The sequence below is a fragment of the Takifugu rubripes genome, chromosome 13 (genome assembly GCF_901000725.2).
Source record: "Takifugu rubripes chromosome 13, fTakRub1.2, whole genome shotgun sequence".
Lineage (NCBI taxonomy): Eukaryota > Metazoa > Chordata > Actinopteri > Tetraodontiformes > Tetraodontidae > Takifugu > Takifugu rubripes.
In genome coordinates, this window is record NC_042297.1 from 7396061 (window position 1) to 7409043 (window position 12983).

The window sequence follows — 12983 nt, forward strand, 5'->3', positions numbered from 1 at the left end:
TGTTAGAAATGGACATGTTATCTGGACATTTAATCCCAGTGAAAAGCTCTACAAACCACTATGTACATAAGTGTGGTGCAACAAAAACATTGTTTGACTTAAAAATACCCACAACACAAAAATAAACATCTTGAAATGCTTCAAATTGCTGCTAAGCTTCTCTGTGGAAAATATGATCAACTCCTGAATCCTCTCTCTGCACCTGTAGTGGACAACATCTCATTTTAGACATCAACATTTCAGAAGGGAATTGACGCTGGATGTGTGTTAATCTTACATGATGGAAAGATGACTTCGGCTTGGTGCCAATAAAAATGTTAGTAGAGATTATTTGAGCATGTCTCAGATTTATACTCAACTAATTTGCTCCTTTATTTAAGTGGTATTGCTGAGTTGGATTCTCGAAAAGAGGGAGGTGGGCGCTGCGTGTGTGTGTGTGTGTGTGTGTGTGTGCAAGAGAGAGGAGATACATCTGATGAATTATTGATGAACCTCACACACACAGCATAGCACGCATAGGTGGATTTAACCATGAGTCAGCCCCAACCTTGAAAATATGTCCCTGCAAGTATAGAAAAACACAATACGATATGATTTTTTGCCTGAGCCAATGCAACTTTTATGTAAGGGTTTTTGAAGGAAGGCTTTTCCTCACATATTTATGTGTGTGTGTGTGTGTGTGTGTGTGTGTGTGTGTGTGTGTGTGTGTGTGTGTGTGTGTGTGTGTGGCTGTGTATTTCTGCGCAGAAGCTAAGCAATTTCTTTTAAAAATAGATCTACACATTGGTTATTCACCTTCTGAAAGGGGTCAGATAAAATGATGGATGCCACTCATGTCTACTTTAAAACGCAGCGTAAAAAAGTTTCTTTTTTTAATCCCTGCTTCAAATCCATGTGCTGAGTTGAACTCAGCAGAATCTTTCTCAGCTGCACAGTCTGCAGAATGTGAGTAAGGCCTTTAAAGTGGCCTCAGCCTTGGCAGTATTTTCAGGACGTCTGGGCTCAGGCTCTTTGGTGTGTTACTTTCTTTGCTAACTTAAGACCATCGACGCATCTGCTGCTCAATACTTAGATCTAATCCTATCATGCATGGAGGACTCCTGCCAGCAAAGGTGGTTTGAGAGGCCCAGTCAAGCAACTTTAATAATGATTTGGGGACTCGCCAGTACCAGAACTTCTGTGGCACTGAAAACATGAACAAGGAAAACAAGAAAACACAAGGATGTTTTTATTTTGCAGTTCCAATAAAACAAGCAGATTGTAATTCCCAGAAAAATCCTTTTAAACGGCTTCTAGTTTGGATTTGTGCAAATGAGGCCAAGATGGATGCAGCAGCAATAAGCCCTGCTTAAATTTAGCAGCAACTGTACCACAGCTCAGTTGTGTGGGTTCATCTACATGCCCAACATGGCAGTATTAGCAGGACCAAGACAGTGGTTCTGAGTCTTTTGCGTGCCAAGGAGCAACCAGGAGACACAGCAGGATCGATATCCACCTTCTCCTTGATGAACAGTCTCCAGTAGTGTTATGATGACTGACACTCTCCAACCGAACATGTGCTCACAAAGCTGCAGCGATTAGATCTGCTCCTTTCCATCTCTCAAGTGGAAGCATGTTCACCTGCACATGTGACAGTTTTGCAGCTCCCTCCATACTTAAAGTGTATCTGATTATCTGGTTATATTTCCTTGCAGCATGTCTCTCATCATACCTCATTCTCGCTCTCCTAGTTTTGTCACTGATTAACCAACACTCACTGAAAATCACCTGGCTTCTTCTCTGTCTTTCTCTAGAGATTAACAAGGCTTTTCCATGCTCTGTGACGGCCCATAGACCATCTTTGCTACTGTTAAACCCACTAGTCTTTGGCTGCACCAGCCCTGCTTTTACACTTGCTCTCATTTATTTCTGTTTTAATTCTCCCTATCCTTTTCTGCACTAGTGCATGCAGAGTCCCACACCTTCTTTCCCCCTCACTTCCTCAAGCCTTTTCTGCTTTCCACTCCAATTTGATTCACTTCAGTTGTCTCCAAAAGCTTGTGCGTCAACAAAAAAAAGTGGACTGCACCAAAATGATAAAGCACACAGGGTCCCAAAATCCCATATGACTTTATCTCTTAGATGAGCACTTTGCATTCATTATTTAATGGAATGCAAACATCCTGATTGCATCATTAAAACAATGTGGCCCTGCTTTTCTCTGGCATCCTCTGATGTGCACAGTGGTGCTGTAGAAAGCTGTTAGGAAGGTGCAACAGAACGTTTGCACGATGCTACTGTGGCTGCTCTTATGGCAGTCAGATGTTAGTCTAATGTAGACAGAAAGAGAGAGAGAGAGGAAATGGAAAGAGCCTCCATCCTCGGTCAGCCTTTAAGCTGCTTTAGAGGATTGCTGGGTATTTTTTTATCTGCATCAGTGCCAAACATACAGCTGATATTGGCTGTGAACCAGGACAGGAGAGGGCAGAGACCACAAGCTTTCACTGCGTAGCTGCAGACATGGGACAGCCAAGGGTCAAGCTGCTGCTCGGGGCCTTATAATCGACTCTTTAGGAACATGTGACACTAAAAACAGAATCAATATTATACACTGTTTTGTCACTATTACTTTTAGTATAAATCATATATATGATGTGACATAACTGTGGCAACATATTAAATGGTTCCAAAGAAACGTGCCAGGCAGACGGCGTTAATAATGTTAATATTTACTATTAATATCTGGATTTATGAAATACATAAACGTGTCCCCTGAACAACTGGTTCTTTTCCAGCCAAAAAAATTAAGGACACAAAAACTGAAAAATGTTTCAGGCCCTGTTCTGGGGAAACAACAACAATATTAATTGATATCAATTTTATACTGTGAATATAAAATTCTAATTAATCCAATTATATTTTAATGTCCCACTTATTATAGCAAAGTATGAAACCACGACATCAGAAATTCGGATAGTTATTCGTTTGCTATAGAAAAACGGAAGAGAAAAATCTTTTCTTTTTTTTATAATCATGTAAATGGGGCAGTAGTAGCTCAGTCTGTTGGAAACTAGGCTGAGAAGCAGAGGGTTCTTGTTTCGAGCCCCAAGGCAGACTAAACATGGAAGGGTTCTGGTAATAGGGGAAAGTGCCAGAATACCTTCAGAGCATTGCCCAGTTAACCTTGAGCAAGGTACTGAACCTCCCCAGTGTTCATATAGGGCCCTGCAATGAACTGGCAACTCATCCAGGGGTATACCCTGCCTTTGCCCTTTGTATACCCTCCCAGTATCTCTGAAAGGAATAAAGCAGAAGAATACGAGACGAGATCTTCATGTAAACATCACATTTTAGTTATTGATTGATTATTGATAAGCTCATTCGCTGACTTCAGCTGCGTCGCCCCGTGGTCATTTGAGGAAATTACACTTTTGCTTATATCCTCAAGATGACGAAAAACTCAACCTGACTGACGACAGGTGATATGGTCTTTATCAATTTGTTTTTATTATCTTTGTTTCTTATAATGTTAGTCCTCCTTACAGCAAATTCCTAAACAATGAAAATGACGCGAATAACGGGAAAATAACTTAAAGATAGATAGCTGATTTATGTGCTGTGATGATTGACGTCAATTGGTTAACTCCTATCTTTAACAAAAGGAAAGAGACCTGTAGGATTATTAACCCGGACTTAACCAATACAAATAAAATAATAAAACAGTTTAACTCACGCAGTTTTAAAGTGAATGTAAAATCAAACAACCATATCGTCAGTTGTGCAATGTGTAGATACGTACATTCTCTGGATGTTTTAACTGATTTTTATAGTCGTATAGTAACATGTTCGCAGTTTCTAACTACGACTCTGGTACAATGAACACTGAAACGAGGCGATTCCATTTGTGCAGCAGCTCTTGCACCGAACACAATCGCCAACGATTCACCGGACCTGCGCGGACTATTTGCCGGAAATTCACGAACGGAGAAATACGAAACGCACCCGGAAGCGCGGTTGATTGTTGCTGGTCGCTGTCAGTCCCTTGTTACAGAAATGTGTTGCTTCTCCAGCTGTCGGGGCTGTGTTAGAGATGGAATTTTGATCACTGAGGTCATCTAAACATGTTAAAATGACGACCGCGTTTAAATAAACTCCGACTTATTGAGGTATGTAGTTCAACATGTTCTGACAGAGATTGCGCTTTCACCTCGTCTGTAGCATACATTGTTAGCATGCTAACATGTTAGCTTCTTCTTTCTTGTACCTGGTCGTTAGCAAAATCCATGCCGTGGAATGCGTGTGAAGTATTGGACTAGCAAACTGCTGGTGCTGCTGCTGCGTGTGGGAGCGTGTGCATGAGCGTTTTCTTTATCGTTCCAGTTATCAATACAGCAGGGATGTGAAGAATCTCAGTCACACCCCTCCAAATGACCCGAAGACGTAGGAGTATTGTTAACATCCCCCACCCCCCTTTCGGACAGACCGTCAATTTGAAATCGTTTCTATGTATGCATACTCATACCATTAATATTGTCCTCGTCACATAGAATTTGTAGGATTATGTGTGTTTGCTTGACTACAACAGCAACAGAAAGATTTGCTGGTCGAAGCATTGCATCTTGCAGTGTAATAAGTTCACCAGCTAAAAATCAAGTGCTCAGTGGAAAAACTGTTATTCAACAGAGCTGCAGTGTCACTGTTTTGTGAGTTGTTATGGTGAATGGGTGTGATTAGCATTCACATAGCTTGTTAATCCTCTCTGTACCTTTCTGTCATGCGTCTTGTTGGGATATTTTTAATTTGTAATGAGTTTTTAACAAAGTATTGTTGAATTCATTCCAGTCTTTTGTAGTTGTCCATCCATCCATCCTCTACCGCTTATCTGGGGTCGGGTCGCGGGGGCAACAGCCTAAGAAGAGAAGCCCAGACTTCCCTCTCCCCAGCTACTTCCAGCTCATCCGGGGGGATCCCCAGGCGTTCCCAGACCAGTCGAGAGACATAGTCTCTCCAACGTGTCCTGGGTCTTCCTGGGGGTCTCCTACCGGAGGGACATGCCCTGAACACCTCACCAGGGAGGCGCCTAGGGGGCACTAGGTGCCCAAGCCACCTCATCTGGCTCTTCTCAACGCGGAGGAGCAGCGGCTCTACTCCGAGCTCCTCCCGGATGGCAGAGCTTCTCACCCTATCTCTAAGGGAGAACCCAGCCACCCTACGGAGGAAGCTCATTTCGGCCGCTTGTACCCGTGATCTTGTTCTTTCGGTCATTACCCAAAGCTGATGACCATAGGTGAGGGTAGGAAGGAAGATCGACCGGTAAATTGAGAGCTTCGCCTTTTGGCTCAGCTCTCTCTCTCTTTACCACTTTACCACTCTTTACCACCGCACCAATCCGCCTGTCGATCTCCTGCTCCATTCTTCCCTCACTTGTGAACAAAACCCTGAGGTACTTGAGCTCCTCCACTTGGGGCAGGATCTCCTCCTTGACCTGGAGAAGGCACTCCACCTTTTTCCGGTTGAGAACCATGGCCTCGGATTTGGAGGTACTGATTTTTCATCCCAGCCGCTTCACATGCGGCAGCGAACCGATCCAGTGATAGTTGGAGGTCACGGGCCGATGACGCCAACAGGACCGCATCATCTGCAAAGAGCAGAGACCCGATCCTGAGGTCACCAAACTGGACCCCCTCAACACCATGACTGCACCTAGAAATTCTGTCCATAAAAATTATGAACAGAATCGGTGACAAAGGGCAGCCCTGGCGGAGACCAACCCTCACTGGAAACGAGTTCGACTTACTGCCAGCAATGCAAACCAAACTCTGACACCGATCATACAGGGAGCGGACGGCCCGTATCAGGAAGCCCGACACCTCATACTCTCGCAGGACCCCCCGAGGGACACGTTCGAATGCCTTCTCCAAGTCCACAAAACACATGTGGACTGGTTGGGCAAACTCCCATGCACCCTCGAAGACCCTGCTGAGGGTGTAGAGCTGGTCCACTGTTCCACGCCCAGGACGAAAACCACATTGCTCCTCCTGAATCCGAGGTTCAACTATCCGGCGGACCCTCCTCTCCAGTACCCCTGAATAGACCTTACCAGGGAGGCTGAGGAGTGTGATCCCCCTATAGTTGGAACACACCCTCCGGTCCCCCTTCTTAAAAAGAGGGACTACCACCCCGGTCTGCCAATCCAGCGGCACTGCCCCCGAGTCCACCAGCGGTTCAGATCGGTGAACTGCTGTTTCGGCCATAGGCACAAACAACAGTCAGGATCCGTCCCCCCGAAGGCGAAGGGAGGCTACCCTCTCATCCACCGGGGTAAACTCCAATATACAGGCACTGAGCTGGGGAGCAAAGAGAATTGCCACCCCTGCCCGTCGCCTCTCACCATCGGCAACTCCAGAGTGGTAGAGAGTCCAACCCCTATCGAGAAGACTGGTTCCAGAGCCCTTGCTGTGCATTGAGGTGAGGCCAACTTTGTCTAGTCGGAACTTCTCAACCTCATGCACCAGCTCAGGCTCCTTTCCCACCAGAGAGGTGACATTCCATGTCCCTAGAGCCAGTTTATGCAGCCGGGGATTAGACCGCCAAAGTCCATGCCTTCGGCCGCTACCCAAAACACAATGCACCCGACCCCCTTGGCCCCTCCTGCAGGTGGTGAGCCCACGGGAAGGGGGTCCCATGTTGCCTCTTCGGGCTGTGCCCGGCTGGACTCCATGGGCAGAGGTCCGGCCACCAGATGCTCGCCAACGTGCACCACCCCCAGGCCCGGCTCCAGGAGGGGGCCCCGGTGACCCGCATCCGGGCAAGGGAAACTTGAGACCAATATTGTTATTCATCATTAGGGGGTCCTGGGCTACGCTTTGTCTGATTCTTTACCTGTCTGATAAAACATAAATCACTTATCCAAACATTGTTATTTGCTCTGAGCAGTCTAGCATTTCTCATCCATTTGTAGGCTTTCTGTTAGTGTTGACCCGGAAAGTAATTTTTCACAATTGCTTGCATATTAGTTTTTTCAACTTTTGTGTCAATGTCATGCTATGGGACCAGCCGTAGTAGGTAGCAGATGGATAGATGCATGAAAAATCTATGAGCTTTGAGTTGATCTGAGCATGATAGCGGAGAACTGACAGATAGTTTGACAGGAAGATGAGAAAACATGGAGTGTGTGAAGCACCTCCCTTTTATTGCTTGTAAGAAAACCAATGTGACTCACACTGGCCAATATCTCCTTAAAGTTCTGCAACCTTATAAACTCCTAGTGGTGGACATATTTAGGATACCTGTAGATAGCACAACTAACGTGTGCTTATCACAAAACACTTGCTTTCTACCTCAAGAGTGACTTATTGTGCATGATGGAAAATGGGTTTCCATTTGAAACATTCATATGTGCTCTAATCTGATAGCTGAAAGACAGCAGAAAAGATCAACATCATCGCTGATGATTACCCACCATAACGAAATGCACTTTAATGAATCAGAAATACAACTATGAAAAGTAGCCACAAATATTAAGTTCCCTCCCAAATTCATGACAAATGTGACTTTTATTTTTTTTTTAGCTCTATTAGATGGACCAAACTTCCAGCGTGACAAGCTGGCGCAAAGCCAGCGTGTAATATTTGACTGTAGCATGCCCTGTGTGCCCCAGCAATATCTGTCAAAAGGAGCAGCGTTTTACTTAGTCGGTTTGCTTAATCCCCTATTTGTCTGAAATATCTTTTTGTCGTTACATACCTTGTCTGAGACACAATGCAATAATTATAGTTGTGAAATGGTGGAGGACTGCAAAAAATATTGTAATTAAAGATAATTGTTCTTCTTATGGGTAAACTTGGATATTTGCTCTAAATCTTGTTCCCTTTGATTTCTTTTAATGCAGAACAGGATGCAGTCTTCAAACCACCGACTGCGAGAGATGGAGCAGCACCACCCGCTGCTGTCTGCCGGGGCAGATGTGGAAAGTGGCACCCTGGCAGCTGGAGTCATTGTGGGGAACACCCATATGGGACAGGCGGCTGGGAACCGCACTCTGTGGTTCATCCATGACAGCTGCGGAATGGTGTGCGCCACTATGACCTGGCTCCTGGTGCTCTACGCTGAATTTGTGGTGAACTTTGTTATGCTGCTGCCGAGCAAGAGCTTCTGGTACTCACTGCTAAACGGGGCAGCCTTCAACTCCTTCGCCGTACTTGCACTGGCGTCACACGTACGCACCATGTTGACTGACCCGGTAAGGATGTCATGGACGGTAAAACTGGGGGAAAACAAACTCGAGAATTAAACTTTTACTAAAGTAAACAATCACAGCTCAGGGGTAAAATATGCAATGGAGTCAGTGTTTTCCTGATAATCAAGTCATTAAAGCTTGTTCTCCAATTAAGTAAAGCCGACAGGTAAAATCATTGTTTACAAAAGTAGACAATCTGAAAACTCTGGTTAATTATATAATTACACCTGGCTGTTCTTTAGGGTGCAGTTCCAAAGGGCAATGCCACCAAGGAATACATGGAGGGCCTACAGCTGAAGCCTGGTGAAGTCATCTACAAGTGTCCCAAGTGTTGCAGCATCAAACCTGAGAGGGCGCATCACTGCAGGTTAGTTCCATTGCTGTGTCCTGCTGTTAACAACCCAAACATCAAGTGACCTTCAAACTGCCAAATTTGCAGGCAAGTTTGGAGTCAGAATTATTGTCTAAAGTGAGGTAATGGTTTCTCTCCTCTGTGCAGTATTTGTAAAAGATGTATCAGGAAGATGGATCATCACTGTCCCTGGGTCAATAACTGTGTGGGAGAGAAAAACCAGAGGTTCTTTGTACTTTTCACTGTGAGTACACAACTATCTTGATTTAACAAATGTTTCAGTACTTACAGATTCGTATATTTTTCACACATTCATTTCTGTTCCTTTTTCCATTCCCATTTCTGCAGATGTATATAGCCTTGATTTCTGGTCATGCCCTGGGCCTCAGCGGTGTACACTTCTTCACCTGCATTAAAGTGCAGTGGAATGGTAAAAATCACCTTTGCACAAATTGTACGATGACTGTGACAATCAAGCAGAAGGTTAGAGAGATTTCCACGTGAATCAGAAGCACATTTATTTATATAAGAGCCTGAACCTGCTGCATCCACGGAGACAGGAATGGCTGATTGCGCAACAGCTTTTCTCACGCCACAGTGACACAGGTTACTCCAGTTACACCACGCAACAGCACAGAGCTGGATCGAGCCATTCCTGCACGTCTGTTTGACAGTGTAAAGCAGGGAAGCAGAAAAGGCTTGTTAAGGTTTCTGTGAAATGTGCAGAATGGCAGATGTTCATTCATTTTGTGGTTAACTGTAGCTTTGTATTTAGGAGTAAGCATACTTTTAAGCATGCAAGTATAAATTAGAACTTTGAGAGATTACCTGTAAAGTTTTATTTAACTGTCCGTGTTTTAAAAGGGTGGAACATGGATACAAGTGTCCGGCTCCCTTTAAAATGTAATTCAAATTTTTCTGTTTCTGTGAGCAGAGTGCAGTGACTTCTCTCCGGGGGTGTCTGTGTTGCTGCTGATCTTCCTCTGTCTTGAAGCCATCCTCTTCCTCACATTTACAGCTGTCATGTTTGGGACACAGATCCACTCCATCTGCAATGATGAGACGGTCAGTATTTACTCAGCAGTTTTGTTTTTGTCTGAAGGGGATCTTTGGGAAAACACTTTAAATGAACCTAAAAGAAAGACAACAAACCAGTTTATGGTTTACTCTTAAACCTGCATGTCTAATTAATTGCAATGATTTTTTTTCCCCCGAAAATAGTCCACTTGGGCTGGTATTATATGTACCGAGTTTATTTATTTGCCTGAGGAAAGTGTAATTATTGGGAGCTGTTGTCTGAGAACTCGATAATGAGCATTTTATTTATGGAGCCCTTCAACTGTCTTACAGGAGATAGAACGCCTTAAAAATGAGAAACCCACATGGGAGCGTCGAATGAGATGGGACGGAATGAAAGCTGTATTTGGGGGTCCGCCCTCTCTTCTGTGGTGCAATCCATTTACAGGGCTGCGTCTGAGGCGCCTGATGCTGCTTCCGCATGGTCGCCGTGGAGGGTCAGAGTTTTCTGTCTGAGGAAAAGGGCTATGAAACTGTCTGGAGCAGAATTTCCTGTGTGCACTCACCTGGTATTGAGATGGACCCCCTCTTCCTTGAGGCTGTACTTGATGCTTGTGTCAGGGAGAGACAGGCTGGTCCACTGGCTACCAAGAAAAGCCCGTTTTCAAACTCTCACACACTGGAGACGACCCATTACCTTTGACAAGAACTCAAAATAACTCTAATCTTAATTCTTACCGGACCAGCATTTTTTCTGCGTTTGGGTTTTGGTAAAGCATGCAGTATCTAACTCAAACACGTCTTTTAGTCCTTGAACACCATCCAAGGTGCTGTTTAAATTCAACATCTGCACTTCCAGTACACCGTTAAAGCAGATGGTTTTTCTCTGCAGCACATGTGAGTTAAGAGTCTTTTTTAAGTTCAGAAATTAATGTTTCATCATTACTGGAGCCAGACAAATGATCTCAGCGAGGAAGTGCCTCAGAATACATTATTGGACCCAGACACGGCCATGTCAGTTGAGGATGTGGACTACTCACAGGACACTCGAACTACAGGGTGCAGTGAACATGGAACCTCAAGATGCGCTGTTTTCATTTGCATGATTAACAGCGCAATCAGTCAGTATCTCGGTAAGGAAATGAGATGAACAGAAGACTGTGAAGGAGGCTCATTCTTATTCCAGACAATTACGTGGCTTTTCCGTCTCTTCTCCTTTGCCCTCTCTGTGATTCTTGAATCTTTGGGTGACTCTATATAGGCCTACATCATGTTTTTTAATGAATAACGTCTGAGTATCCATTATCACAGTGAGCAGCCTTTGCCAGTTAATGACATTGGCTTGTGGTCATATTATTTGGTTTCCTTCTATGTTCATAAGTCTGTGATACAATCACACCTACTTGCTGCTTCATGTTTCTGCAACTAGTGACCTGTGATTCACAGTGAACAACTGAATGTTATTAAGTTTTGTTGCATAGACACACATTATCTTCTGTAAAAAATAAAATAATAATAATTAAAAAATATATATATATAAAGGAAAAAAATAAAACTGCTGGCTGCTTGTGTAGAGTAGAATTCAGACGGGAAAGACCTCAGAGCATAAAAACTGACAAAACCTCAATGGAGCAAGGCATGGTGGCATTGCATGCTTTCTGGCCAGTGTGTGGTGTTGCTAGCACAGCCTCTGTGCTGGCTCATTGGGAGCTCATTCAGATCCACAGGGCTGAGCTCCATTGTGCAGTCAGTCTTTTGAATTGAAACAAAGCTGCTTTGCTTAAAGATGGCTCCTTGTTAAGACTTAGTACTGCAACAAAGTTTCAGGGAACAGATGCTTGTGAGGCCTTTCCTGCTGCAGAACTGTCAGGTCTGTGTCGTGTGGTGGCAGCAGAGACTCTCCCTGTGTTTCAGAGTATATATCCATGCCTCTAAACTCATTCAGTCAAGTGAATGTATCCACTCAAAGGGTTTTTGTGACACAAAGGTTTTTTTTTATTTTGTTTTTTTTATTTTTTATTTTTAAACTGCACAACTTCACACAATCAGTGGGCCTTCTATTAGCTGGTGTTCAGGTTGTTTTTAACCAGGCCTTCGTTCATGGAAAGGTATTATCAAAGTATTGTTGAAATGACACATTTAAATCCAGAATATCTGATTTTATCTTGCGTTTGACAACACACTGTTTGTTCTCATCGGTGCTTGGAACAAGCTCCTTGGTTTATACTAAACGGCACATGTGATCTAATGAACACGCTGCTGTGGAAATGTTTAATGTCAACTTTGTGGGGCAAAGCACTGAACGGTCATGGAGCTCAAGTGGTTTCTTTGACACTAGATAAGTCTTGTTGGATGACTTTAGGAACAGTTTCACAGTTACGCTTTCCTTTCAGATGTGTAAACTGAAAAAGCTGTCGTTTCAGGTGGTGTGAAGACCTGTCTGATAAACACTATATAATGCTTTTACAATATGATATAAATCAAAAGAAGGAACAAGGAATATTATTATATTGATTAGAACTATTATAGTGATGACTGAGCAGTAATATACTGTATGTTGAAGTACTTGGCACTAGAATAGTTCTTTCATAAACTCAGATGCTGCAATTAAAATAACGGGATTCATTTTCAGGGTATAAAGTGTTATATTCACTCAGCAATAGAATAAATTTTTGATGAGTTCTGGAGGGTTGTACCAGGAACTGTACTTTCTTCTGCTATTTAAATAAGTACAATCACAAACATACAGATGTGCAACGACTCTGGAGACCACTACTTCATCATTCTGTCAAAGGTCACTCTGGTTAAAGATTTATACAGAAAATCTAGGATAAAGGATGTTTTAATATATTATGTCAAATGTTATTAGAGGTTAATGCTTGTCCACAGAATAATCATCATTGCCATGAATGGTTGAGAAAGGTGATATCTCCTCAAGAACAAATGCCCCTCAACTTTATTAAGGAACTTAATAGGTAGGAAGGTTGTTACAAACTACATATAAAATTGAATGTTTTTTTTTTTTTTAAAAATGTGATATCTTGCAAAGTCTTCTGTCATTAATGTGACCCTTTTACATAATAAACTTGAATAAAGTTGGAAACAGTGAGTTGATCTGCGGTTTCTGAAAGTAATGGTGAAAATATGGTTTAATGTGGAATGTGAAAGATCACAAAAAACAATAAAAATATATAGAACTGATTTGTATCCTTCAAAACCTGGAGCACATTAGTTAAGGCTATGTGTAAGAAAATATTGTATGAACGCAATATAGGGTTGTGTTGCCTACAAGTATGTTAATGTTACAACCTTCCTATCAGTGGGTGGCAGTGTATAGTTCATTGGTTCTGTGGAACTTGTCTATTTAAATAATAGAAGAAAGAAATATTGGCTTTT

The 12983-nt window shown here is 43.1% G+C and overlaps 1 protein-coding gene across 3 annotated transcripts; it reads left to right on the plus strand.

Moving 5' to 3' along the window:
• The first annotated feature begins 3956 nt into the window (after positions 1 to 3956).
• Positions 3957 to 12694, plus strand: zdhhc7 (zDHHC palmitoyltransferase 7). Of its 3 annotated transcripts, XM_029846448.1 has the most exons (8): positions 3957 to 4145; positions 4360 to 4485; positions 7871 to 8221; positions 8461 to 8585; positions 8718 to 8814; positions 8919 to 9000; positions 9505 to 9635; positions 9921 to 12694. In XM_029846448.1, the coding sequence occupies exons 3-8, from the start codon at positions 7877 to 7879 to the stop codon at positions 10101 to 10103; spliced, it is 963 nt and encodes a 320-aa protein (XP_029702308.1). In that variant the 5' UTR covers positions 3957 to 4145; positions 4360 to 4485; positions 7871 to 7876; the 3' UTR covers positions 10104 to 12694. The 3 variants fall into 3 exon arrangements, with proteins under 3 accessions (XP_029702308.1, XP_011616885.1, XP_029702307.1); XM_011618583.2 differs by lacking the exon at positions 4360 to 4485 and having other exon boundaries at positions 3958 to 4145; XM_029846447.1 differs by lacking the exons at positions 3957 to 4145; positions 4360 to 4485 and adding an exon at positions 6606 to 6787.
• The last annotated feature ends 289 nt before the right edge of the window (positions 12695 to 12983 follow it).

Excerpts from the sequence above, each read along its gene's own strand:
- zdhhc7 (XM_029846447.1), top strand. The coding sequence starts at position 6,722 with ATGCTCGCCAACGTGCACCACCCCCAGGCCCGGCTCCAGGAGGGGGCC. Across the intron at positions 8,586-8,717 it reads GAGAGGGCGCATCACTGCAG|TATTTGTAAAAGATGTATCA; the intron begins GTTAGTTCCATT and ends TCCTCTGTGCAG. Across the intron at positions 9,636-9,920 it reads CCATCTGCAATGATGAGACG|GAGATAGAACGCCTTAAAAA; the intron begins GTCAGTATTTAC and ends ACTGTCTTACAG.